This window comes from Xyrauchen texanus, chromosome 16, assembly GCF_025860055.1.
Source record: "Xyrauchen texanus isolate HMW12.3.18 chromosome 16, RBS_HiC_50CHRs, whole genome shotgun sequence".
Classification (NCBI taxonomy): Eukaryota; Metazoa; Chordata; class Actinopteri; order Cypriniformes; family Catostomidae; genus Xyrauchen; species Xyrauchen texanus.
Genome location: NC_068291.1, coordinates 32,727,974 through 32,755,884, shown reverse-complemented (window position 1 = coordinate 32,755,884; position 27,911 = coordinate 32,727,974). Strand labels below are relative to the sequence as shown.

Below are 27,911 nucleotides of genomic sequence, written 5' to 3'. Positions count from 1 at the left end.
AATTAACTTTCAGCATAAACTTATTCAGAGACCTGGTAATTTAATGAGTCAGGTTTATTAAATTATTCAAGTTTAATTTATGCCAATGTAAAACACATATATTTGGCTTTCTTGCTCATAGTAATTTAAAACCAAAGTCATTCACAAGTAATCTTCTTTGCTGTGCATTAAAAGTAATTTTGTGTTAACAATTTCTCCAGAAATCAAATCGAAATGCAAAATCACGACACAGTGTCACAGTTCATGCCACTAGTGTGACCTTTTGAAATTAAAGTTTACCTGACAATTAAATGTCTGGCATTAAAGCTTTTATATCCCAAACATTTCAAACATGAAGACAATCAAACCTGGAAGACTTAAATCGAATACTTCCAATAAAGTCCCAAAAAATGTATTGCAACAAAACACATGTTGTTTTTGTAATCCTCAAGTGGTATAGTTTAGCTGTAGATTGCACTAACAACTTGAGTTGATGAAAATGTTTAAACAACAGCAATATTCAAAATTTCACATAAAATAAACTGAGTATTCAGTGCCCTTATCCTGACACATGCCTTCTCTCCTTACTTTATGAATTATTGCTGCATATGAAATCAGGCACTGTAGCAACAGGAATGAGGTGATAACTACTGTATGTTGTGGAAGAATCTGTTAGATGAGTTTATTCAGAAAAAAAAAAAAAGAAATACAATATTTTGAATATGCTGACTGCAGGAAATATCCCTTTGATAATCTGGGAAAATATCCTTTAATGATCACCTCAACAAAATTCCAGCTATTTTAGAATTCCATTCTGGATATTTTGAGAGATATTACCAGGGCAGATTAATGGAAAACCAGATCATCCCATGGTTGTTGGATAATCTCATTTAACCATAGCAATTTTGGAGTAATATAATGTGCAAAATCTAACATATTGTGGGTTTAGCACTACCAAACACAATTGGTTTGATTCAAAACAAAATACTTGAATAAAGCAAATTGCATAACTAAAATGTGTATTATCGATGCAACTATTGATTTTTTTTCAACCTAATATAAAGTAATATTACAGTGACATCTGTATTTCAATTGTCGCTGTATATGACCAAAAGCAATACATGAATGACAGTACAATCATTATTCCATTCCACAAATTTAGTAGGAACAAAGTGAATGTAAAATGTATGAACTTGCAGCTACATGGCAAAATTTTCTCTTTATTGATTCCTTTTTTACTTAATTCCAAAGGGTTTATTTAATAATGATTTGTTTTTTTGTTTTTTTATAAACCATTTCTTATCTACCAACAAGCAAAAAACAATATCCACTGTGAATTTGAAAATTAATGTTTATTTAATGTAACTTTCATGCATGTTTTAATTCTTTGGTGCATTGGATCCGCTCTGTGCAGTTGGATTTTTAAGGTCAAAAGTCAAGCTCAGGTGTTGATGTTAAAGGTCACTCTCTCCGTAGAGGGCAGTGGAGAAGGCGGTGTAGTCCAGGGCTCCGCTCAGGGCCCCGGGACCGGTGTATGGGGGCATCCTGCTAATACAATACTCTGCCTGGTCTGGTGGAAGCTCTCGCCTCAACTCATCTGCCAGAATATACGTCTGTAAAAGACACAACAAACAACAGCTAAGGTGTATGGAAAGAAATCAGTGTTCATGATAGGTGAACAATAAGGCCACAGGAGTTTACTCTCTTTATTTGAGTATCATAACCCACACACACCTTGTCTGTAGCGAGAATCCTAAAGGAGGCGATGACCTGTTCAGCTGTATCTGTGTCCGCTGTCTCTCTAGTCATAAAGTCAATGAAGGACTGGAACGACACAACACCTGTTGTGTTGGGATCAACAAGCATCATGATCCGAGCAAACTCCACTTCACCCTTATAAAAAACAAGACACAAATATATACACATTTATAGAATTTAATAACTGAAATACTGCCCCATCGTCACATGTTGAAATTATATACTTCATACAGTATATTGTACTCATTTTATGGGTAATTTACACAGCACATTTATAAACTTCACAAAAAAATAACTTGGCGGAGGGGGTGCGGGGTAGGGGGTAGGAATAGTTCACCCCGAAATGAAAATTCTCTCATCATTTACTCACCCTCGTACCATCCCAGATGTGTATGACTTTCTTTCTTTTGCAGAACACAAACGAAGATTTTTGGAAGAATATTTCAGCATACAAATCTAATGAACGGTAACCAAAAATTTGAAGCTTTAAAAACCACAAAGGCAGCATAAAAGTAATTCATAAGTGGCTTAATCCATGTCTTCTGAAGCGATCTAATTGGATTTGGGTGAGAACAGGCCAAATAAAATTAAAAAAATCACTGTCATGATTTCAAGCTCAATTACACTTCCTTACAAATGAGCATGTGCTTGACACGTGCGCAGAGCACAAGATGGTGTTAGGAAGTGTAATCAATCTTGAAATCATGATTGCCAAAATTTATACTGAAACAGGAGTTTTATTTTGGTACTATTCTCACACAAAACTGATTAGAATGCTTCAGAAGACATGGATTAAAAGACTGGTCATATGGATTACTATTATGCTGCATTTATGTGCTTTTTAGAGCTTCAAAGTTTTGGTCACCATTCACTTGAATTGTGTGGGCCTACAGAGCTGAAATATTCTTCTAAAAATATTTGTTTGTGATCTGCAGAATAAGAAAGTCATGCACATCTGAGGCAGAGTATATTTGCATTTTGGGGTGAACTCTTCTTTTTCTTGTTTTAAGCATGAACCTCACAAAATTTTGCTTGCTTTTTCTTCTTTCAATAAATCAACAGAAACGGTTTCAGAAAATATAACAAATAGGTATTGTTCTTACCTATTTGGCAAAAAAGTATTAATTGTAGGCATTAAACCCCACTAAATGTGATACATTTTTATTAAAACAAGTAAAAACTATTTTCAAATAAATATAATGTTAAAAAAGCTTTACATTTAAAACTAAAATTCAGGATATATGCAAGTAGTATGCAATTTTGTAAAAATACTTTTATTTGAGATATTTTTTACAAGAAAACAAGACAAAAACACTGATATAAAATAAAAAATTCTTATTTTATACTCTTTGAACCCTACCAGATCATAGCCCATTGAGATCAGACAGGCCCTAAAGTCATCAGAATCCATCACACCATTCTTCTTCTGCACGGCAAATGTTAAAGGATAGCGGTTGAGGGTGGACAGTTTATGGGGGGCACGATAGGAACAACAATACAATGGAGAGAAAGAAAAGAGGTAGCACCTAATACAGAAAAACACACACACACACACACACACACACACACACACACACAAAAAGCAGGAGAGAGATACATCAGATCTACATCCTGGTGCCAGGTGAATAAATATGTACCAATCTATGCAAAGAACTACATATTGGGGTCAAGGGTTAGCAGTCATTTTGGGGAGAGGGGTGTGATTAGTACCTGTTTGTCATTTCCCACATGACCAAGGCTGATTAGACATGCTTTAAACTCATCAGGCCTGAGTTTACCCTTCTCTTCCTGAGAGCAGGTATCCACACGTACACATGCACAGAAAGTAATTCGAAATAAAGAATGTGAAAAGGTGATTTAAAGACACAACAACTGCACAACATTATTGGCTAAATCTTCAATTCATTACTTGAATTAATCTTCACATTTACTGTATCCCAATGCACAGCTAAACTACTATATATATTATCCCATCATATCTACATCACTCATTAAAAACAATTCTCTCTATATAATGAAATTTGTTCCAGGAATTGTATTTCACTTGTGATTTTTGAGATAGTATGATATGCGAGATAGATAGAGATAGACTTTTGCCATGGATAAAATAAAGCAAAATAAATTGTATGTGTTTCTGTGGACAGAACTGTTGTTTACTATAATTGTATTATAATGCTCAGTGGGGTAGAGGGGTAGTGTGGATTAAATACGGTTTAGTAAAGTAAAAGAGGTTAGTGTAGTTAGTTTACGTAAACACAGAGTACAGCACCCGATCAAAGTAGTTGAAGGAGGAGCGGAATTCGTTCATCTGTTCCTGGCTGATGCCCTTTGCATCGCGTGTCAGAATCTGGGTCTCAATTTCATTAATAGTGCGAGCAATAGTAGTCAAGAGGAGCTCCCATCCAACACGAATATGCTGAAAGAGAAAGATATTGCAGTAATAAAACAGGATCAAGGCACAATTTAAACTAGCTGATATGTGTAAGTATTATTCTTAAAAAATAATATGAAAATACACGTTTATGCATTAACATGGATGTAAGTTTTATCAATATGCGAGTTCCCTGGGAATAAAATCTATTATCTTCTGGTTGTTAAGTGCCATCCTCTACCAGTTGTGCAACAGGAGAAGGAATAACATGTGATTTATGCATGTTGTCTGTATACCTCCATGGTGTAACTGGTGTGTTTGTTGTCAAAGATAAGTGACTCCTGGATGAGTTGGTGATCTCCCTCCAGTCTGTCAATGTTGGGTTTGTAGCTCACAATCACATGCTCATACTGCTTCAGCTGGGTCATCTGATCCTCCAGAGTCCCACCCACCACCACAGAACAACGGCCAATCTCCTGTTGTCATAAACACATATACAGATACAAGTCATGCAATCGCTTTATTTGATTATACTATAAAGATGGACTAATAATTAATTTCTATAAAAATATATACGCAGTATATTAGTGATAGTCTGATGTTTCAGCCAGGCCATTTGACCATTTTGAGCATACTGGCAATGGTCAATAACTGTGCCTGCTTGGCAGATTATCAGAAGTGTCTGCCAAAAATGTTGCTTATTGATTATGAACATTCTCTGTTGTCAACTCTTTTTTAATAGTGTTTAAAATAAAACATCCATTTCATGACACAAATTTTGTGTACGTCTCATTTACTGATGGATTAGCCACCCACCTCCATTTTGGTCTGTATCCAGGGTCCGATGAGGTTGGCCTGGGCTGCAAACTGGCGTCTGAGCCTCTCATTAGCATGCTGTCGGGCTAACTCTTCCTGTAGTGCACTGTCACGCTGGGGAACCAAATTCTTCACCTGAATGCACACACATCGATATGTTTATTACCTTAAAAATGCCTCCTGCTACCAGTCGACCCATCACGGAGCTGTTGCACGACGTAAGTGCAATGGTGCGTTCACATAAGAAGTCGGAAATGCGCGCTTTGTTTACAACAGAGTAACGAACGTCACACGAGAGATAAGTCATTTCAAACAGCAATAAAGCGGTGGGCGGAAGCAACGATTTAAGACTTTTATTATTTAATTATTGATTTATTTCTTACACAAACCTATCGATTTGCTTCTGAAGACATTTAATGATCAACTGGAGTTATGTGGATTACTTTTATGCTGCCTAAATATGCCTTTTGGACTGTCAATCAGCCATTAGAGCGGAAATGTGCTTATAAAAATCTTCAATTCAGTTCTGCTGAAGAAAAAAAGTCATACACATCTGGAATGTCTTCAAGTTGAGTAAATCATGAGAGAATTATAATTTTTGGGGTGAACTAATCCTTTAAGCTTAACTGGTATTGACATATTCCTTTAAGATTGTGTGCGTGTCTGACCTTGTCCCACTTAGTGGCGATCTCTTCGGTATTTATGGTGCTGTAGGGGTTGGCGAGATCTGCATGGATACCGTAACTCTTTGAGATCTTCAGAACTTCCTGCTGAATGCCGAGTATGGCCTGCCTCTCTGCATCTGCCTCAGGAAGAGTGGCTTTAAACTGCTCGTGACCAGCTAACAGACTCTGCACACAATGAGAAACACAGACAAAGAAACTTTTGTTTATTTACGGGATCTCTTTCTTGGGGTGTTTGTTGTGAGCAGATCAAGATTCCTGTCTTTTTACCTGGACCTCCTCAATGGTGTGCACTATAAAAATGTCCTGCAGGTCTTCCATGGCTCCCTCCATCCAGTTATTGAAGGGTGCAGATCTCTTTGCATATTCCAGAAACAACTGCTCCACTGTCTCCAGAAGCTTCTCTGTCCTCTGCATACATGACAACACAGATTTACACCATATTAGCTGCTTATTGTTTTCACATTGGACCTTTCAAAGAAATAGCTCCCCCAATTTTGAAAATTCTGTAATCATTAACTAACCCACAAGAGAATGTGTAAATAATGACAGAATGTTCATTGGGGGTAAGTTATTCCTTTAATATGTTTCACAACACTTTCTAGACAAAAACTTTAGAATGGTAAAGATTATATCCCCTTAAACAAATATAGACACACACTAGCTATCTAAATGAGCACATCCTCAAGACATATATTTTTTTTATACAGCTGATTATAATAGACTAACCCTTAACCGTATCCTAATCCTAACCCTACAAGAAAACATTTTGCATGGATCATTTTCCTAAATGAGGAAATACCAAAACGTTTTCAAAGGGAGGTTTTCTTAGATTGTCTGCAGACAACTTGGTCCCAAAACTATAGATAAGTATTTACACACACACACACGTTGAGTTTCCAAGTTTTATGGGGACTTTCCATAGACAATGGTTTGATATACTGTACAAACTATATATTCTATCCCCTAACCCTAAACCTAACCCTCAGAGAAAACATAATTTAGTATGAATTGGAAGCGGTTTTCCTCATGGGGACCAACAAAATGTCCCCACAAAGTTAAAAATTTCTGGTTTTACTATTGTTATGGGGACATTTGGTGATGAATACACACATACACACACACACACACACACACACACAATACCTCCAATGCCTCTCTGCGTTTCTGGGTGAGTGTGCCCAGTTGGTCCCAGAGATCACAGATACTTTGACATCTTTGATTCACTGATGCCACATCATGATAATCCAGCTCACTTCAGACAGACAGACAGACAGACAGACAGACAGAGAAAAACTTCAAGCAACAATCCAACACTGCCAGCTGCTGTTGAGCATGTCTCCCTCTAGTGGTTAGAAGGAGAAACACCCAGTCACAATGATACGGATTAAAATATGTTCTGTTGAATCCACTAAATGAAAAAGGTAATATTCTACACTTTTGTAGCATATTCAGTTTCTCCTGAAGACCACTAATGTAAGTAAAGTAAGTCAAGGTTTCTTGCACAAAAAAATAGTTGTGAGTTAATGTTATAGATATTTTCTAATTCTCTTTCAGTCCCATGTGAATCGGTTCATTTTTTTAAATCGTTTCATTCACAATTAATTAATTAATTAATTAGAGTCCCTGCTTGGTATTTTAGGTCTTATTTTTTTTATTTAAATATGTATTTAAATGCTGATTTCATTACAATACTTTTATTTGTATTTTGTGTAAATTAAATGTTCATGTATACGTTATGTTGCCCAATTAAATAGCTTCAGCGTTTTTGATAATAGCTTGTAGTGCAGTTAATTACTTTTTCAAAAAAGTTGCTTAAATGTTTCGTCTAACTACTTTAAATTATGAGTAGCTTATAGACTGGCAAACTACAGTATACTACTGTTAATGTACATTTACCTCTTTGATCTCAAAAGAGCAAGAATTCCATGTACTCTTTTTACTTTACTATACAAATCAACTGTCACCCTCAGAGTTTCTTTTCTGTTTGCCTTTTGTGTCCATCGTAGCAAACCTCCATAGCTAATCAATGATATCACACTGTAGCCACAGTGACAGCATAAAGGTCAGTCACAGGCTAAATAGACACACGCACCGACAATTAATCATGCCTGCATGGAGATAATGTTTGCTAAAATAGAAAGACAGCAAAGCAAACTACTAAGTATGCTGTGAGCATAGTGTGTGTGTATGTAGCTGTGGACAAGCGGTTTTAGAGATACGAAGCTATCCAGTCCCTGCAGGTTATTGAGAAACTAAATGTGACAGGTCAGTGTCAAGAACAAAATACTAGAATAAACAAACAGATCAAACTATTGAGGTCCAGCCAAACATGGGGTTATTTTACCTGAAGGGTATTATGATATTTTATAATGTGTCAACTCATCCAGCATCTAAACTATTCCAGAATATAAACTTCCTCCACTACTCTTTGTGGCATTGCACAAGATGTTATTCACTGTTATAAGTGTTATGCTTGAGCATATACAGTGGAAGACACTCATTATTGAAGGTGTTTGTGAAGGGGTTAAAGGTCATACTTGAGCTCCTGAGCAATAGCAGCGATCTGCTCGACTCTGTCCTGATGGGTGGAAAGGTCACCTTCAAATGCCTCGTGTTTCCGCAGCAAAGCTCGAACTTCCATTAGTAATGCAGACTCATAATCCTTCTGTGTCAACATCTCCTCCTTACCTATTGCAAAGCATTTCAAATTACATTTAGATATATTCATTAAGCAGACGCTTTTCTCCAAAGAAGCTTGCAGGTGTGCAATAGTCCAACACAAGCAATTTGATTTTAAAGAGTCAATGTGTCTGATTTTATGTAGTTCGGAGCTTCAAAGCTGGCCTGTGGATGACAAACTGGTACAGAGTGCAAACAGAAGAGGTTCATTGGGATTTAACACACATTACAGGGTTCAGCGTTACTGTAAAGCATCAATGTAATGAAACTTACAAACATTTGTTCATGACTCACCTGCAGCCCAGCTCTCATGGTTGGTAGCTTTCTGTCTGAATTTCTCTGCCAGATGGTCCAATCTTTCCAGTCTCCGGATTTCAGTCAGCAACCATTCTTCATAGCCCTTCTCAGCCTGTTCCAGCCCCTGCCACGCACTCGCTATGTCCTGCATAAACACACATACAAACATTTAACCATATTCAAAAACAACCACAATCTGACACTATTATATACTTTATGATATCATGATAGTCCACTAGTTCAGAGATTTTCAAACTTTCTGATGCCACGGATCACCACATATGATGATACCCTTGCGAGGGACCCCGCTCTAAAAGTATAAAAATCAGCTACATTATATATTTTCATGTATGAAGACCCATTTATACTGTGCGAGACCATTTTTAGACATGACATTATAAAGACAGCATGGTGTTTGCCAGATAACAATTGCAGTGTATATTGTCATTTTGCTAAAGCCAAAATAAACTCTTCAAGGTGTACTCAGTAATTTTTCCTCATTTAAACAGTTTAACTCCTAAAGACATGTATTGTAATATTGCAATATATGTAGGAAATCATACCCACTCACATTAAAAAGAAGCCGTTATAAAAGCTGTTTTATTCTACATGGAGAGGGTCCGCACATGGGGGCTGCCATTTTAGAATCACATGACCAGCTGAATACTCCTTGCTTAATCTCAGTAAGCGTCCTGTTATTTGACACTTTCACTAACTGATTAATATAATCATGGCTGATTGTGAATAATAAACTAAACTTCTACAATGGCATCTGAAACCTATTGATTTTAAATGATGCTGCATCCAAGCTGCAAGGTGTCAGTGTAAGTCCAAGAAGTTACTGAGTGCACATTTCAAATATTATCAGGAAAATATTTAGTTTTTATACAATATTTTTATTCTACCCACTTTTAGAGTAATGATTAATGTATATAACATTTTCATTTTAATTGAAATGTATCTTTATTAGTGTTTCATTCAGATTTTGAATGTTAAAATATGTAAATGTTTACTGTTGCATTATTTTCTATGAACATTTATGTGGACTCTCTAGCACCCCCTTGCTGCCCCTTGGTTTGAAACCCCTGCACTAGTTCACAACACAGTTACACTCTATTGACTATATTGATTTTTTTTTTTATGTGTGTGTGTGTGTATATATATATATATATATATATCAGTAAGCTCTCACCGACACCATTTTGCCCTCAGAGGGCATGAAGGCAGGCCGGTTGCTGATGCGGAGTTTAGTCTGAAGGGTGTTGAAGCTGATCTCCAGCTGACACTTTTCCTGCACTTTGGGTGGTTTGTGCATCCTGCGGTAATCCCTGAAATCCTCCAGTTTCCGCTGCATCTCCACCATGGTCTTCTCTGGCACACGGTTCTTCAGCCAGGGAATGGTACGTCTGATCCACTCCAACAGCTAGAGAGGAGAGGAATGTTTTCATGATTCAACAGTGTGTGTTATTCTAAAGCAGGGCTATTCAATTGGCGACCCGATAACAACCTCCGAATTCACATGCGACCCGATAACAACCTCCAAATGGCCCAGCCCGTGGTCCCGCCAAAAACGCATAGACAAAACTGATACTGCTCAGCAGTGCATATATGTCCGGTTTTTTGACAGCAAATGCTTCCGAGAGGAGCTGCTCGGCCGACTGCCGTTAGAAGGACACACAACGGGAGATATTGTCTTTGGGAAAATTTCCGCTTTTTTTAAAGACAATGGTCTGGATATGACGCGTGTGTGCATGCTTGTGACAGATGGGGCTCCATCCATGACAGGGAAAGTGAATGGTTTGGCAGCACGTTGGTCCACTGTTGCACCTCAGTTGATCTCCTTACACTGCATTGTCCATCAGGCGGTGTTGTGCGCAAAACTAAGCGGGGCGCTCAAAACGACAATGGACAGCGTGATGGCTACAATTAATTTTATTCGCTCCACATCAAGCCTCCAACACCGCTTATTCCGCATGCTGCTGTCAGAAATGTCTGCTGAGCACCACAACCTGCTTTTGCATAATGACGTGAGGTGGCTGTCCAAAGGCAAAGCACTGGAACGTTTCTGTGGTCTCAGAGAGGAGATCGTAACTTTCCTCCGCAGCAGCAAGCAAAAGAAGGCAGAAGCGCACTTGAGTCACATACTGGATGACAACTTCATGGCCGATGTTTGCTTTCTGAGCGACATATTCAAACACCTGAATGATCTAAATTTGGCACTACAAGGCAGAGACAAAACTGTCATTGACCTTGTGGAATAGATGCGCGCATTCCAAGTTAAACTGGACCTTTTTGCAACTGATTTGAGCACAGGCCGAATGCTGCATTTTCCGACACTCCGCAAGCGCATCTCATCCCCCGCACAAATCACGGATGTGATGACAGATTTCATTGCGAGGTTGAAAAATAACTTTGCTGGTCGATTGGATGGACTTGTTCTGCCCACAGAGGTTGCCGTTTTTGTCAGAGACCCGTTCACGGTTGCAATAGAAGGGGACTTATCCGCCGGAGCAAAGCAAGTGGTTCCTTCCATTGACGAGGGACAATTTGAACTTGAACTTGCTGACATGCAGTCATCTACCATGGCACAGGAGCTTCGTACTAACGGACCTGCAGTGTTTTGGACTGATGTCAACGTACATCAGCTCCCTAACATTAAGAAAGTAGCGATCGTCATGCTCAGTATGTTTGGATCAACATAGCCTACACATGTGAGTCAAGTTTTTCACACATGAACTCCATAAAAAGCAACTCTCGTTGTTCCCTGACTGACCGTACTCTCCACCAATGCCTTCGGATTGCATTGACAACTTACGAGCCTTAAGTCACTGCTTTCGTTCAAAACAAAAAATGTCACTTCTCCCACTAAGTCAGCAGGTTAACTGAAGCCTACATCAATATAATGTGGGATGTGTAGCAAAGGCATACCTAAATCACAAATGTGTTGATTTTATATGTTCCTGCAATATGTGCAGTAGTAAACCTTATTTACGTGTGTTAGTTATAGTTGTGAATACCATGCACTTTTTATTTTATGCACTTTAAGATGTTCCTGGGTCAAATGTGATCAAGATGTTTATTTTGTTTCAAAAGGAAACGTAATGTTATTGCTAATGTGAATAGCGTACTACTGTGCACTATTTTGTTTTTAGCACTTTGTGATCAGATAGGTCAGATATGTAGCCTAGGTAGGTGTAGGCAAGAGGTGCCTAGGTCATTTTTTTTTTTCATTTGTAAGTGGAAAAAGAAGGGGCTACCTCAGATTCTGTTCAGTTAGCTCTTTCATTGTTTTTATGCACATTTTGCTGTGCAAACTGTTTTTCAACAAATTTGTTTGTGTTAGTTTTAAAACATTTTCATTACGAGCTGCTTCGCCGCTGAAATAACTGGCCCAGTTAACCTTCTTGGTTTGAAAATCTGGCCCAACTAAATTTGTAATTGAATAGCCCTGTTCTAAAGGAAAAAAATATATTTTCATAGTCTTTCATCATAATCTTGAACACAATTTATCTTTTTTTCTGATGTAACCAAGGCCATGTGAGTACAAAAAAATTATATTAGCCAATGATCATAGCCTAATTTTTATTAACCAATTAATCCTGATTGATAAAAAAAAAAAAGTTATTTCCTGTGAATATACTGTTGCATTATGAATTATCATATTATAGAATTTAAATGAATGTTGATTGTTGATAAGAGAAGTATATGTGTTTGTGCATTGTTGGTGTGTGTAAATAGCTGTATTTTTGCATTTAGCAGTGTGTATGCAGTGTATCGTGTGTTTGGATGTTAATATCTGTGCAGTATCTCCTGACCTCACTAGCAAGTCTTTCATAATCTTCCATCAACTTCTCATTTTCCTGATTTACTCCAAGCACCTTACAGATCCTGTTAGCAGCAGTTTCAGCCTGAAGGTGAGAAAAACAGTAAGAATAGAAGGATAGAAGAATGATAGTAGTGGAGGGAGTGGAGTAAGACAAATATCTAACTGCTTTTCTCATTCTAGCACTCAGTACCTGTTCAGCTCCAGCAAATGCATGGTAGAAGCAGGACACATATGTCATAATAGCTCTTTCATCTGGCTTAGGGGTGTTCAAAATATCTGCAGGAGAGGAGAGGAGACAATTTACAGGATGATGCTAAGAAAAGGAAAAAGACCACAAGGAAATGCACAAAACACTACAATCACGCTAAAATAATTAAAGGGATAGTTCACACAAAAATTTAAATTGTCTTATTTACTTACGCTCATGCATTCCCAGATGTGTTTGACTTTCTTTATTTTGCAGAACATAAACAAAGATTTTTAGAAGAGTATCTCAGCTCTGTAGGTCCACCAAGTGAATGGTGGCCAAAAGTTTGAAGCATATAAAGGCAGCATAAAAGTCATCCATATGACTCCAGAGGTTAAAAACATATTTTCAATAGCGATGTGATAGGTGTGGGTGAGAAACGGTTTAATATTTAAGAACCTTTTAAAATATAAATCGCCACTTTCACTTTCTCCAGAGATTATTTAACAGAGATGGGCCACTTCTATTAAAATGAATGGGAGAAATTGGAATGTTCAACCAAGGAGCTCTGAGTGCCCAATAGAAAGGAAGTCCCGCCTTACAGTTAAAAGAGCCAATCTTTTAGATACAGACATCAACTCTAGAAAGTGCATTTTCATTAGCTATACAAGCCTTTTTTTTCCTCCCCTTTTTCTCTCCAATTTGGAATGCCCAATTCCCAATGCGCTCAAAGTCCTCGTGGTGGCATAGTGACTCGCCTCAATCCGTATGGTGGAGGTCGAATCTCAGTTGCCTCCACGTCTGAGACCGTCAGTCAGAGCATCTTATAATGTGGCTCATTGAGCGTGTTACCGCGGAGAAGTAGCGCGTGTGGAGGCTCATCCACGCACAACTCAACATGCGCCCCACCGAGAGCGAGAAACACACATTATAGTGACCACGTGGTTGTTACCCCATGTGACTCTACCCTCCCTATCAACCGGGCCAATTTGGTTGCTTAAGAGACCTGGCTAGAGTCACTCAGCACACCCTGGATTCGAACTCAAGACTCCAGGGGTTGTAGTCAGCGTCAATACTCGCTTAGCTACACAGGCCCCTATACAAGCGTAATTTTTAGCGTTTTTAGCGTAACAGGATGTTAAGAATCATAATTTATGATTCCAGTATTGTCAGATTTTATTGGTGATTTGAAATATGTCTTGATCGTGATCTTGACCAACCGTTTTTGAGATTTTGGTCTTTCTCCATTCAAGTAGATAGGAGCTGCACTGGCATGACTGGAAATAGCCTTCTGAGAGTGTTCCAAAGACGGTTGACAGTGGACTGACTTGCTAGAAAGACTTTGCTTTCACATACTTTTTCTTTTGATTAGGCAATTCGCATTGTTTATACATATTGTCACCTACTTGGCAGGGAGGAAAATAAAAAAATTAAGTAAAAAATACTTAAATATTAATATGTTTCTCACTCACACCTATCATATCACTTCTGAAGACATGGATTTATCCAATGGAGTTGTATGGATTACTTTTATGCTGCATTTATATGCTTTTTGGACCTTAAAAATTCTGGCCACCATTCACTTGCACTGTATGGACCTACAGAGCTCATTCTTTTAAAAGTCTTTATTTGTGTTCAGCAGAAGAATGATAGTCATAGACATCTAGCATGAGGGTGATAAAATTATTATATAATTTTCATTTTTGTGTGAGCTATCCCTTTAAGGGCCACTACACTTTAGGGAAACTACATCCCTAAAACATCTGGAATTATCTCCGGGAGCAGATGTACCTTCTGAGCCTCTGCAAACGTGTGGTAGTAACTAGAGACATAAGTCATGACTGTTCTTTCATCTGGTCGGTCTTTGCTAACTAGAACTGTGGAGCAAAATTCATATTTTGCAATCATTTTAAAGTTGGGGTATTTATAGAAAACTTAAATATTTTAGAATTTATAAACCGTTATTGTAAAGTTGTATTTTTGCTGCTTTTTCTAAAGCAATCTAGGTTTAGGTCTAGGACTCGTCTTGGTTGCTCACAAAACTTCTTCCTACCAAAACATCTAAGTGTGTTTTTCCTTGATTTATTTACCTTTGGCTTGTGCTCTGGGAGTATTAAGGCTCTATTTATGTAAAGCTGATTTGAAACCAAATAGAGTATACTTTGAAACTCACTATACAAATAAAATTGAATTGGCTTAAATATCCAAGTGAGATTGATAATTGGGTCTGAGAACATAGAGAAACTGCAAACACCCAAAACTCTATTCGTGCTGAATGTTCATTAAATTGACAAGACAACTTTTAAAAAGTTTCTAACTTCACATTATTGTTTACCCTCTGCGTCCAACATTTTGGGGATGTCCAGATGTTTTTCAGCAATGTCAAATGCCAGATTCAGATTACCCAGTGCATCATCCTACAGGAAGACAAAAGGTGAGAAAAACACACTAATAACGTCTCGGTTACATCTGTAATTTCAGTTCTCTGAGACGACAGGAACGAGACATTGCATTTATTAACGCATATGGGGAGTGCCTTCCTACGTGACCTAGTTGAAACCTCTCTACAATAATGCCAATATTCTAATATTGACTATGGTGTTTGAGCCCCGCCCATTTGGCATGAAGCTGTCTGCTATAAATACAGGTGCACAAACAGCATTTCCTGACTGAGAGGAAACAAGGAGCACATCACACGTACCTCAAGAACTCTTGAGTCTTGTAGTGCGACTAGCATTCGATAAATATATATATATATCTCACAAAATATACAATACACAATTGCTTTGGAAGGATACAAAATCCCTACTGAAGCACTGCGGGGAATCATGAATGGATGACGCGAAGCGTCAAGCAGCGAGGCGGTTTGATGTTCGCCGGAGCAATGCAAAGGAGTGGCAAGTCTTCCTGTGAAGATTCTGCCCGCTGACTTGTGCATATCGAAAGTGAAGGTAGAGGACTTCTAGACAAGAGATGATCGTTGTCTTGAAGGAAGAAATTCTGAGGAAATGGTGTTTGTGCACCTGCTTATATAGCAGACAGCTTCACGCCAAAATGGGCAGGGCTCAAACACCACAGCCAATATTAGAATATTGGTGTTATTGTAGAGAGGTTTCAACTAGGTTGTGTAGGAAGGCACTCCCCATATGAATTAATAAACTCAATGTCAAGTGTATTGAGTTGTAAGGGAACTTTAGTTCTATAAGAAAATATAAAAGAAAAACTTACAGGGTAAGTTCATCCAAATATGAAAAATGTACACACCCTCATGTTATTCCAAGTCTGTATGGCATTCTTTCTTATATGGAACTCAAAAAATGATGTTAGGCACAATGACAGCGTAAGTCACCATTCACATTCATTTTATGGAATAAAGATGCAATGAAGGTGAATGGTGACTGAGACTAACATACTGCCTGACATCTCCTTTTGTGTTTCACATATGTAAAAAAGAAGGTCATACAGGCTTTTAGCAACATGAGAGTGAGTAAATTACAACATTTTCATTTTTAAGTGAACTAATCCTTTAAATAAGACACAAATCAAAATATTTTTTCATGCAGTATTCAGGTCAGTATTGAGTACTGAGTGTCAGTATTCAGGTGCCACCAGAGCGGAGGGACAACTATAAACCTTGACATTTTGGGGGAGAAAAATTACATTGAGGAATTTTTACTAAACACCAGATTACCCCATTCAAGCTCACCTGGAGCTGACAGCAACAGCTGAAAGGGATAGGAATGTGTATGTGTGTGTAACTGTACTTTTGTTCAGTCACTGTTGAACTGACTGACCTGTCAAGCTAAATAAATCCTTAATCTTCAGTGATCTGATCCAACATCTAATTAAAATTACAGCACACATCAGGTAAACCACACTCATTCACATACGAATAAAATACCTTAAGTGCACTCAAACATTACAAAGTCTAACTGAATAAAACCTAGTCTACACTGAAATTCTAACATGCTTTCAGTGGTAAAAATAAATAAATAAATAATAATTATCTTTTACTAGTCTAGAAGGTGTGGTGGTTTTAGCTGGTCTCCAAGCCAGGTTGGTATTGACTGGTTTGTTGTTTTTTTACAGTAGGGGTTTGGAGCACATGGCAGCTGGTTAGTCTAAGAGATCAGCTGACCAACCAGCTAACCAACTGAACACCAGTTTGGTCGTGCTGGGAGACCAGTCACACCAGTCACACCATCTTATGCTACAAACATAAACTACAAATTTGTTTTCACTATCTTTTAACAAAACAACACCTCATCTATTACAGAGCAGCTCAATCCAGCCCTGTAAATCGTCATTCCTGCAGAGTTTACGTCCACCTTTAATCAAGTACATCCGAAACAGTTAAAAAAGAGCTGTGTCAAAATTTGCATACTATCAATCCTATATAAAGGCCACACCCACACTAATCCGTTTTGTTTGAAAACACTATTTTCAGTTTCCTAAAATCATCACATGTTTTCGGTGGAGGAAAATGCTGTTCAAGGTTAAATGAAATGAGTAAACAGCAAAATCAATATGTTTTCAAATGAAAACGTATTAGTGTTAGACATGGCCAAAGGTGCCCAGATGGCATGCTATTTCCAGTATATTTTCAAAGTGTGCATTCATGCATGCTTTTTAGCTACTATCTCCACTTGCGCTTTGAAAAAGGTGAGTTCTCTTTCGACTTTTTCAAATGTAGAAATGCATTGAGGAATGCAGCACCAAATCTGCAACAGCACTTTTTAAATAAATGAAGGCCATTGTTTTGGAGGGAAATAGGCACAGATTTAGGTAGGGGTGGTATGACCATGTCCCTACCAACTTTTAGAAAGTCATAAATGTCCCAACCAACATATGGGCAATTTTACCACATAGAAAATACTTTAACTTTACACTATGTTTTTATTAGATTTTTAATGACTATTAAAGTTCCTCAGTATCATAATTCATGCTTAAATTATTGTTCCACCTCTTCTGGAGCAGCGCAGGCATTGTCACGTGGCACCTGTTTCTTTTCTAAGCTAGGTTCAGGCTGCATCAATCATAGTCGTTTTTGATTACTGCATAACTTTTAAAAATATTGTCTGGAGATTACACGGGCAGATTTCCATTTGTATTTTAGGTCCAATCCTTGAAATTGGTAGATTTAAACAAGCATACTCTCTGTTTTCCATGCGGCCCAATGGAGGATTTGGTTTTCATGGCAAGTACCCTCTAATGAGAGACTTATTTGAATGTGAATGAGGTAAGGGGATGAAGAATGTGGGCGTGAGGGCCGTTGGAATTAGGAGTAAAATGGACATTTTGACATATTAATCTTATGTTTTTTGCATTGCATATGGTCATCATATAATCCAACAAGATTTTCCATATATGATATTCTTCCTCCATATCATGCAGACCTAGTGGTCAGTTTTAAACCTGTTAATAAAAAAAAATCATTAATACAAATCTGGATATATTTAATGTAGTGGGCCAGAGAAATGTGAAATGTTACGTATAGGAAGACATCATTTTATTTTCTCTATATTACCAGACTGACATTCTCGCATTTTCTTAAAACCAACTATTTGAATATTATCCTCCTTGTAATATACTGTATCCCTACCAACTTTTAAACCAAACCTATGCCCTTGCTAGAAGCAAATGCTTGTTAATGCAAACCATACACAGCAAGTGGGTCTGTGGTATCAAGAGGCAATTTTATGATAGTATGACTAATACTTGCAAAATTTCTTACTACATACTAATAGTATAGTACTTACATACAGTAAATCTAATTTGTATGCAAACTGGCATGCAGCCATGGTTTTGGGGTTCACTTGAAAATGACAGACTGGTATGTTAAAGTTGGAATAAAACTCTAGGTTGATCTCCAGGTGCAGGAATGAGCATGTAATCTATTATATACATATACTTGTGGAAAACAAGCACACCCAAAAATAGCATGAAGACTTATGCTACCTTTAGGTTCTGAAAGTCTATCAGTTCTGGTCTTTTTCTGTGAATAAGCGCACAGAAGGCCAGTCCATCCCTCCAGCTATTGAAGCCACAAGAAGCACAAAACAGTGACATTCTGATTGTGCATGCAAGAAGTGAAGAGTGGAATTAACCACAAATAAAAGATCAAGTATTCATTTCAAAGATTAAAATCCTTGAATTCCTGAAATTAGGAAAGTGGTGACTGGAATATGAAATTTGTGAGGAAACAATAAAAAAATGTAACTTGTTAGTGTAAACACACACCATCTGTAAAGTGATATCAATAGATGTGAAGATCAAAATGTTGTGGCAGATGTGTTAATTTACTATTGTGAAAGGACTGTTAGACTATATGTCCCAGAGGGTCAAATGTTAATCTGGGGAAACACTCGAGACCTTGTTGAGCTTGGCGTAGTCAATAAGGTCAGGCCTGTGCCTGTGGATGAGAGCGCACAGCGCCAATCCATCCTTCCAGCTTCACCAGAAAGAGAGAATCAGGGTCATGTTGGGGTCAAATGGTTGATAAAAGGTTTTGATTTCACTATTGCATTTGAAAACCATTACTGGTACAACCTCTTCTGACCATTTTGTTTTTGTACCCAAAAATAATCCTCACCTGACATGAAAGTTTTGAACATTAACATTCCTATAGGGAGCGGTCTTCCTCTGACACCATAGTAGAAGTCCTTCTTTTGCGGAAGTTTCTGAAAGACGACAATTGAGAGAATCTTTATATCATACAAACATATGCAACATATTTGACTGATATTTAATTTTGGCCCTGGACTGCTGCATCTTGTATCAAATTAAAGTAGCGTTTCAAGGTGTAGTGTGTCATTTCTGTGCCACTATTGTCCTCAAACAGAACTGCCAAAATAATGGCTGTTTTCAAACAGGTTTCACCCAAATACATGTCTTGCATTGTTAAACACATACAGATCATGCAATACAGAAATCTCAAGCAATTAGTTGAGGTAATGTTGCTATGTCACACAAACAGAGCAATTCTTTGATAAGGTTTTGACAGTTTTTGGAAGAATCAGCCTGCATTTAAAAATGTTTTAGGAGAAAGTATTGTTACACTGAAAAAATTACACACATTTACATTACATTTACATTTATGCATTTGGCAGACGCTTTTATCCAAAGCGACTTACAGTGCAATTATTACAGGGACAATCCCCCCAGAGCAACCTGGAGTTAAGTGCCTTGCTCAAGGACACAATGGTGGTGGCCATGGGGTTAGAACCTGTGACCTTCTGATTAACAGCCCTGTGCTTTAGCCACTACACACACATCACCAGATCATATGAATCCATGCCATAACCATACGCTGGCCTCAGCCAATCTGCACATAACGCAAATAGTTTATGACTGACTTCATGCTGTTATGAATTCCACCAACAAATCCTAGTGGAATGTATTTAAGCACTAAAGTCAATAGCAGAATGACATTATATTATTCCAGCAATGTTATTGTGTGTTGTATAGTGTTTTGCAACTATTTGTGCAGCTGTTGTGTGGCTTGTTAGGATTGTGACTTTGTATATTACCTTCCACAGAGATATCCTGGATGGCAAAGCGAAGGATGATAGTCCAAATCATTCCAAGAGTCATTTTCACATTACCATCCACAATTTCTACAAACACACAAAATCATTGCTTAGTTCCTTTAGAATTACTCTTAAACCACTTTATGATTTTAAACCTAACAAACTGTCTGTAACATATGGAATTAAATAACTTACAATTGTGTGTTAAATAATCAGATTACTTTTTCGAGTAATGAGTAAACAAATATTTTTTTTATTTTAGACCATAATATAAAAAAACACCTCTTTTGTACACCTCTCTTTTCACAGTATTGTGATAGATCAGGTGTAAAAGGGTGAAAACTTCGAGGAGGGGCATGATGGGCATTGTAGTTCTAGAGAGTGGGAGGCTTACTAGAGATGTTCAGTAAAGTTGAATTATGTGTATGCATGATGGGCATTTTAGTGTGCACCTGATGGGTTTTGTAGTTCTAGAGAGTATGAGCCATGCTTATCAGCGATGGGCAGAGCACAAGTCTTCTTTTAACCCACCCTGAAATTAATTGTTTTTAAATGGCAAAATACTGCTGGTAAAGGAATGCAAATCTGAAAATTTCAGTGGAATACCATTGTACTCATTATTTGCAGTGGTGGATTTTTTTGTGCTACAATGCCCATCACGCACACACATAATGCAACTTTAATGAACATCTCTAGTAAGCCTCCCACTCTCTAGAACTACAATGCCCATCATGCCCCTCCTTGAAGTTTACACACTTTTACTCCTTATTTATCACAATACTGGGAAAGCTTTGAAGAAGTTTTGGTAGCATTAAAAATGATTCCATTCAAGTTGTATCAACATTTGCGTTTGCAGTTGTATGCGATCAACCAGTGGCATCTTTACGCACCGTGGATCACCTCAAACTCTGCTTATCAGTAATATAATTTGAATTCATTAAAATATACACTCAAAATTCTAAGCTCTCTATCCACATCTGTGGTGTAAACAAACAATTGCAAGTTAGTGGAAGAACATTGTTGACATTGTTTATAATGACAAATTAAAAAGAAATCAGCTGTAGTGTACCTTTAATAAATCAGCAATAATAAGCATTGGATGTCAAGAATGAAATAGTCTAAAGCATACCTTCAGCTCCGATAGAGACCAGTTTTACTCCTTTACTGGTGATGAAATCAAGGGCTTTGTTCACATTAGCTATCTTGTGAAAACGCATCTTTCCTCTGTCAGGCTTGGGTAACCTCTCACCTGCCAAAAGTAGTTTGGTATGAAAGATTGTATTAATGTAATGTAAAGTGAATCATATGAATATTTCTTAGTTGAGGAAGCTCAGCATATATACCTGAGATAACTTCAAGCAGTAGCATTAATTTGAGGCCATTCCTGAAGTCTTCTTCTATGTTCTCAATCTGTGTGCCAGCCTTCCTCAGGTGAGAGTTACACCAGGCTGTGAAGGTCTAGGAAAAAGTAAAAGTTTAAATCAACATAAATTCCTCCAAACTTGTTTCTTTGTTTCTCTCTTAATAGGTACATAAGCAAACACTCACATTAGCACACAAATCTACTTCGAAAGACCACCTAAAATCATTGGCATAGCAAGTACTGTATGCATTCTGCATTTAAAAATGTACAAATGTTAGCTCATTGAATACCTACTTCTTACTGTATACACACACACACACACACACACACACACACAGAGTTAATAGCTTCACTAAGTCTAATGTGTGCCAACATACCAGATTTCATCATGAGACTGTTAAGTCTGAAAGAGATTATTGACCCAACTAAAGCTTTTGACACCACTTTCAGGTCAAAACCTCACTGGGTGACAGTTGGCAATGAAATGACTCCCTTCTAATAGCTATGCCAAGAGAAGGTGCAGTGAGGTAGTTTGTAAAATAGGTGTCACAATTTTTATTTAATTTATAAAGATTTGAAGGGAGGTAAAAATCAAGTGAAATTAGCAACATGATCACACAGGAAGTTGGCATGATGTTTCTGAGAGTTCTGGTATCCTAGGATTGGCCACATTATGCTGACTCACTGTTTACCTTAACCTGTGGCATGACTGAAAGCATGGCATAGGAGCATGGGAGACCTGGGTTCAAATATCACGTTGAAACCAGGAAGTAATCGCATTTGCATAATCAGTGCCGAGCATGATTCGGAGGTTACATTTTTCCACTGAAGGCTAGGTTTAGGTTTGAGGTTTGGGTAGTAGGGTACAGTTTATAAAATATGATTTCTTTTACTGTATTACAGCCTGTACATCTGAAAACAACTCGCTTTTGGCACCCCTCTGTGGACATTTCAACCAGAAAATGGAGCTTGCCCATTCGGCCATGCACAATTACCGCTTTGGCCACTGGGGGCAGTGTTTTGAATATAAATAAACAGGCTGGTTTTGTACTGTGCATAGCTCAAACTCTGTATGATGTTTTTTAGGTTCTGTATTTGTTTTGCTGTTGTCCCAAGTTCTGTCCATTAATTAATACATCATCTTTGAAATACACACTCAGGAAGTGTAATCAGATTGTCTAGTTGGTGAGACAATGGAAAGGTCATTATAAAAATCCCCAACACACATGCACACTTGCAAAGTCTCCACTTCAGTTGTTCTGTTGAGTTCATCCTCCACAAATAGCCAGCACTTACCAACATCTACAATTATGCTACAAAGAATAAACAGCTGTGTAATACTTACATCATTGCCATATGATTGCTCTACAGAACTACATTTAAAGAATTTGGACACTTCCTTAAGAGATTTTGGGCAGATTCATTTATTCATTTAGCTGATGATTTTATCCAAAGTGACTTGCAAATGAGGAATCCAGCAAAGCAAATCATCTTAAGGAGGCAATAATATAAGAAGTGCTGCAGTACAAAGTTTAAAATTGCTTAAAGAGGTACAAGTAGATTCAGGAACATTTAGATACATAATGTATCTCATCTTCCCACATAACTATATCTGTAACTGTAAATATATTTAAAAATGCTACTAAATTCAATTGACATCACTATAGTAAAAGACACTATGTCCACGCAGATTTTAACCCCAGTATTATGTTTGACACTAACATTTACTAAAATACCTTATTATTATAAATAAAATGGCCTGAAAGTCTCTACTTTTGAAGGTGTACTACCCTATAATAATTCATGTCTAGAGCAAAGTAAATACAAAGGTAAAGACAAATGATTGCCGTAATTATAGACACAGACACTGCATTTATAGAATAATGGGCCAACACAAAACTAAAGGGCAAATGTTGTGTGGTTTTAAGCCAAAAAAGTCCCAGTAATGCTGGGAAGAGTTTTGTAGAACAAAATGTAGCTGTACTGCTGCCCACATCCGCATTAAGTTGCACTCTCACATTTTGGTCTCAATGGAGCATCTTTTAATCCCTTAAAGTTCACCCTGCTCCAGTCATTGCTGGGCAGAGGAAAGCTTTCCTGTAGACTCCAGAGCACAATCCTCCGCGGTAAGGGTGTAAATTTAGCTCTCTCTGCAGAGTCTGCTTCTGATAAGGGACCTGATGAAGTAGGCTCACATTGAGGAGAGAGATATGAGAGAGAATGCTGTATACATATATAACACACTGGGGCCTCGTCTAATCGGACAGGAAAGAATTTCATTCATTCTGTAGGGTGTGTCAACATTAATATGTTTGTGTGGGGTGATGGTTTCTGGAAGCACGAAATAAGGAACAGTTTGTCACAACTAGCTAGCCTATATTGTGCTCAATATCTGATATTACACTTATAGTTTCAGTTTAGTTAAATATATTGTATATTACAGAAAATACAGTATAAATTAAATGCAATTAATCAAAAAGTGGTGAATCAATACAGAACAATGACCAATTCTTGAGCTTCTACATTAGGTCCTCCCTCAATCTTTGGTAAATCACAAGCCCTCAAGCCAGCTAGATTTTTCAACCCATTAAAGGAATTAAATTGAGACTCATTCATCCTATGAGGGCCAAGATAGATTGTATCGGACACTTTACATATGTTCATAATCATTGTCCTGTCTCTAATAACCTAAAGTTCTTAAATGGTATGCTAATGTTGCAGGCTAATTTAGGCTAATATTAGAGGCCTAATTGTCCAACGGCCCATGCAAAAACGAACAGGACCTGATGGAAAGTGAATTGGTAAAACTTTACAATAAGGTTCCATTCGTTAACATTAGTAAACAACATTAGTTAACATGAACGATACTTTAACTAAATGTATTACTCTTAGTTAAATGTTAATTTCAACATATAGGAATACATTTTTAAAATAAAAACAATTACATTAACATTAGTTAAATCTGAAGTATGTAACTTTTTTTTGTGTTAGAATACTTTCTCCTATCCCAGCTTAATATGCAGTGATAACTATAAGCAAGTCATTCATAGGTTAATTTTCTTGAAAATTGAAAACACTGTGTCTCTGTGGCACAATAAATATTCCTTTCTTTTAAGTGACCTGCTTAGACCCGCCCCAACAACGTTACTCAACCAATCGTGTGATATGGGGTAGCAGACGTGGGGTGTATTCGAAAAGCTGTTTTGAAAACAATGTTTATTTCTGCAGTTCCATTTGGTGGCGCAGAAATTGCATACATGGTTTAATGCACTATCAACCAACAATGAACAACTAACATTAACATTAACTAACATTAACAAAGATTAATAATTTCTGTAAAAAACATTTTGTTTATTGTTAGTTCATGATACCTAATGCCTAATGCGTTAACTAATGTTAACGAATGGAACCTTATTGTAAAGCGTTATTAGTGCCTTCTTGTCAGAATTAAAGACTGAGGCTTTCTGATGATTATACACATAGACCGACCAACATAGTCTCATGACAACTCGTAATAATTCGAAGGATGAGGTGAAACCATAAGATATCGTACAACTTGGCTCATATGAAAAAGCACAACTTTTATTTGCATAGAGACCAACCAATCAATAAACATCTGTGAACAAATTTGGTTACTCATTCCATATTTATTTATGCAATACAAACGACTGATGTATGTAAAAAACCTGAAATACCAGCCTGGTCTCATGAATATTATGAATGTCACGTGACCATGTCAAATAAATGTGCAAAACTAAATTTCCCAGTGAAATGTCCAGCAGGGGGCACCAAAAGTGAGTTAAATTGTTTTGTAATCAGGGTTTTAAGGCGAATATTAGATGGAGGTTTTAATGAGTAAAATGTACATCCCCAACCTAAAACTTAGCCAAACTTAACCAGTAGTTATCTAAAATCAAATGAGAGGTAGACATAAACCAGACATCCTTACTCTTAACCAATGCCTTAACCTAACCGATAATGTCCAAAAATAAATGAGAAATGAAAAGCATGAAATGAAGATTTCAGCACATAAATGTCAGTTTGCAAAAATGTAGTAATCATAATGTTCATTCTATAAGACTAGGTTGCTTAATACACTTCCCTTGGCTCGTTCCAGACCCCAATGTTCCTCTCTTCCATGGTGCCCACAACAGTGATTTTTCTATTAAAATCATGATTAAGTTATGGGTTTAGGATTTGGGTAAGGGGTGAAACTTAATGGTTAGGTATAGTTTTGGGTTAGGGGTTAAACTTGTAAAATCATAATAATGTTTGTTTATTTTTCTCTGTGTGAGTAAAAGTCATAAGATATCTTACGATTTCATCATCTTGTACTACTATAACAACTTCTCACTTCTCATTGGATCAACACAACATACACGTGTTGTTTTCCACTCATTGATGGTCACTCAAAATGTTCATACTGTCAATTAATTACAATATTTAGCATTAGTCAATCCTCTTCCCTATAAGAATGAATGAGTGAGTGTAAATGAGTGAGTGAGAGAGTTAGAGAGCACTTATGTGGTTGTGTATAGGCTATAATAGGATTGAATCCATGAGCTGTTGAGATAAAGTAGTTAAAAACACCCTGCCAAACTGCATCTAAAGAGGCCCATAACCATATCACAAACCATGATGTATCCTAATGCGTTTACACCCTTGAATATTAAATGTCCCACATCTATCTGTCAAATATCTTATGCCACAACTATGTCTTGATATGAAATCAGGTGGTGTTAAATTATAAATGGGTGGAGAGGTAAGGCGCATGCCTGCCTACTTCAATACAGAATAGGTAGCTCCAATTTGTAAATCTGATGCACTATTATAGCCCATGCAATAATATAGGTGCTGTTTTTATGTGCATTCCCCACCAAGGACACCGGATTAAACTAATACCTTCTGGTCCTGGTGTTAAAATTAGCCCCAGCATCAGTTCTAATCCCAAGGACGTCATTGTATGTTGGAAGCATCTGTTGACAGTCCGCAACTCCGCATTCCATTCGTATCAGCAGGGCAGCAACAGACATACAGAGCAGAGCTGCTGCGCTATTGTTAGTTCGGTACCCGCTGCATCCGTCCAACAGCGGAGCAAAACCAGACACCCTCCAAGAGTGTGTGCCAGCATAAAAGGATGAGATTCCATTGCAAGCAACTGATAATCCACCGTTTTTGACACAATAAAATGTATATCTAAAAGATTTCCACTGTATAGGTACTTTAGGGGACATTTCTAAATTTAAGAAGATAACATTTCAGTCCTTAAAAAATAATGAACAGGTCAGTGCACATTTAAAGGAATATTCCAGGTTCAATACTAGTTAAACTCAATAGTCAGCATTTGTGGCATAATGTTGATTACCACAAAATATTATTTAGACTTATCTGCCCTTTTCTCTTAAAAAAAAAAAAAAAAAGGAAAACTCAAGGTTAAAGTGAGGCACTTACAATGGAGGTGAATGGGCCATTTTTTGGCAGGTTTAAAAGACATAAATGTGAAGTTTATAATCTTAGAAAAGCACTTACATTAATTATTCTGTTAAAACGAATGTATTATTTGAGCAGTAAAGTTTTTTATATTGTCGTTTTTAACTGTCATTTTAGGGTATATTGACATTATGTCATCATAAGTTGTAAAATTGGCTACAACTTTATGTAGAAAAGGTTAGGAAAGGGTTTTATCACACTAAAAGCATGTTAACACACATTATGTCATGTGGCTATACTTTTGAAACAGTGAGAATTTTAATGTTTATGTTCTGGCCCCATTCACCTCCATTGTAAGTGCCTCACTGTAACCCAGATTTTTGTTTATTTTAAAGAAAAGTAGGGGCAAGTTAAAAAAATGTTTTGTGGTAATCAATATTATCCCACAAATGCTGTCGATTGAGCTTAACTTGTACTGAACCCAGAATATTCCTTTAAATGCATCTGTAAATGTAGCCTATAAAAGGTTGCTGAAATTGAACAACCATTTATATGTGTTAAAAACACCTTTAGCGTTCTGATTTACTGCCTATCCTGCTATTTGATAATTAATGCTATTATAAAGTGTTATACATAAATCTCTTTATTCTATGTGCTCTGTGTCTTAAGGGACCAAGCCTTCTATTACCTTCCGTTGCTGTTTTTCCCATGCTGGATCCAGCAGTAAATCCCGGTCCCATTCCTCCTCCGGCAGCATATACTCGTCCTGTTCGTATCCATTTTCATACTGCACTGAGAGCTCTAACTGATTCATCTTTCCTCCGTTATATTGTCCTATTCGATAAGGATCTTGATAATATTCGTCTTTTGACAGCGAGTTTCTAGAGGAATTGGACTCTTCTTCAGTGTCTAGTATGTATGTCTTTTAATGTCGTGTTGGTTTCCAACCTCCCGACCGCAGTGAGCGAGCAGTGACGGGCTACGAGAGGA

At 37.3% G+C, this 27,911-nt stretch overlaps 1 protein-coding gene across 3 annotated transcripts; it reads right to left on the bottom strand.

Moving 5' to 3' along the window:
* Positions 1 to 53: 53 nt before the first annotated feature.
* LOC127657018 (alpha-actinin-2) lies at positions 54 to 27,889 on the bottom strand. 3 transcript variants are annotated; one of them, XM_052145651.1, is made up of 22 exons: positions 27,610 to 27,889; positions 21,472 to 21,586; positions 21,258 to 21,377; positions 20,129 to 20,215; positions 19,192 to 19,279; positions 18,972 to 19,050; positions 14,935 to 15,016; positions 12,603 to 12,688; positions 12,402 to 12,494; positions 9,779 to 10,009; positions 8,584 to 8,731; positions 8,148 to 8,298; positions 6,754 to 6,862; positions 5,878 to 6,018; positions 5,593 to 5,775; positions 4,925 to 5,059; positions 4,405 to 4,584; positions 4,007 to 4,153; positions 3,448 to 3,525; positions 3,098 to 3,163; positions 1,714 to 1,872; positions 54 to 1,592 (listed from the first exon to the last, which is right to left on the bottom strand). In XM_052145651.1, exons 1-22 carry the CDS (start codon positions 27,733 to 27,735, stop codon positions 1,434 to 1,436), a joined length of 2,763 nt encoding a protein of 920 aa, XP_052001611.1. In that variant the 5' UTR covers positions 27,736 to 27,889; the 3' UTR covers positions 54 to 1,433. The 3 variants fall into 3 exon arrangements, with proteins under 3 accessions (XP_052001611.1, XP_052001610.1, XP_052001609.1); XM_052145650.1 differs by lacking the exon at positions 3,448 to 3,525; XM_052145649.1 differs by lacking the exon at positions 3,448 to 3,525 and having other exon boundaries at positions 12,402 to 12,688.
* Between the last annotated feature and the right edge of the window lie 22 nt (positions 27,890 to 27,911).

Excerpts from the sequence above, each read along its gene's own strand:
- LOC127657018 (XM_052145649.1), bottom strand. The coding sequence starts at position 27,735 with ATGAATCAGTTAGAGCTCTCAGTGCAGTATGAAAATGGATACGAACAG. Across the intron at positions 15,017-18,971 it reads ACTACGCCAAGCTCAACAAG|GATGATGCACTGGGTAATCT; the intron begins GTCTCGAGTGTT and ends GTCTTCCTGTAG. Across the intron at positions 5,060-5,592 it reads TCGCCACTAAGTGGGACAAG|GTGAAGAATTTGGTTCCCCA; the intron begins GTCAGACACGCA and ends GTGTGCATTCAG.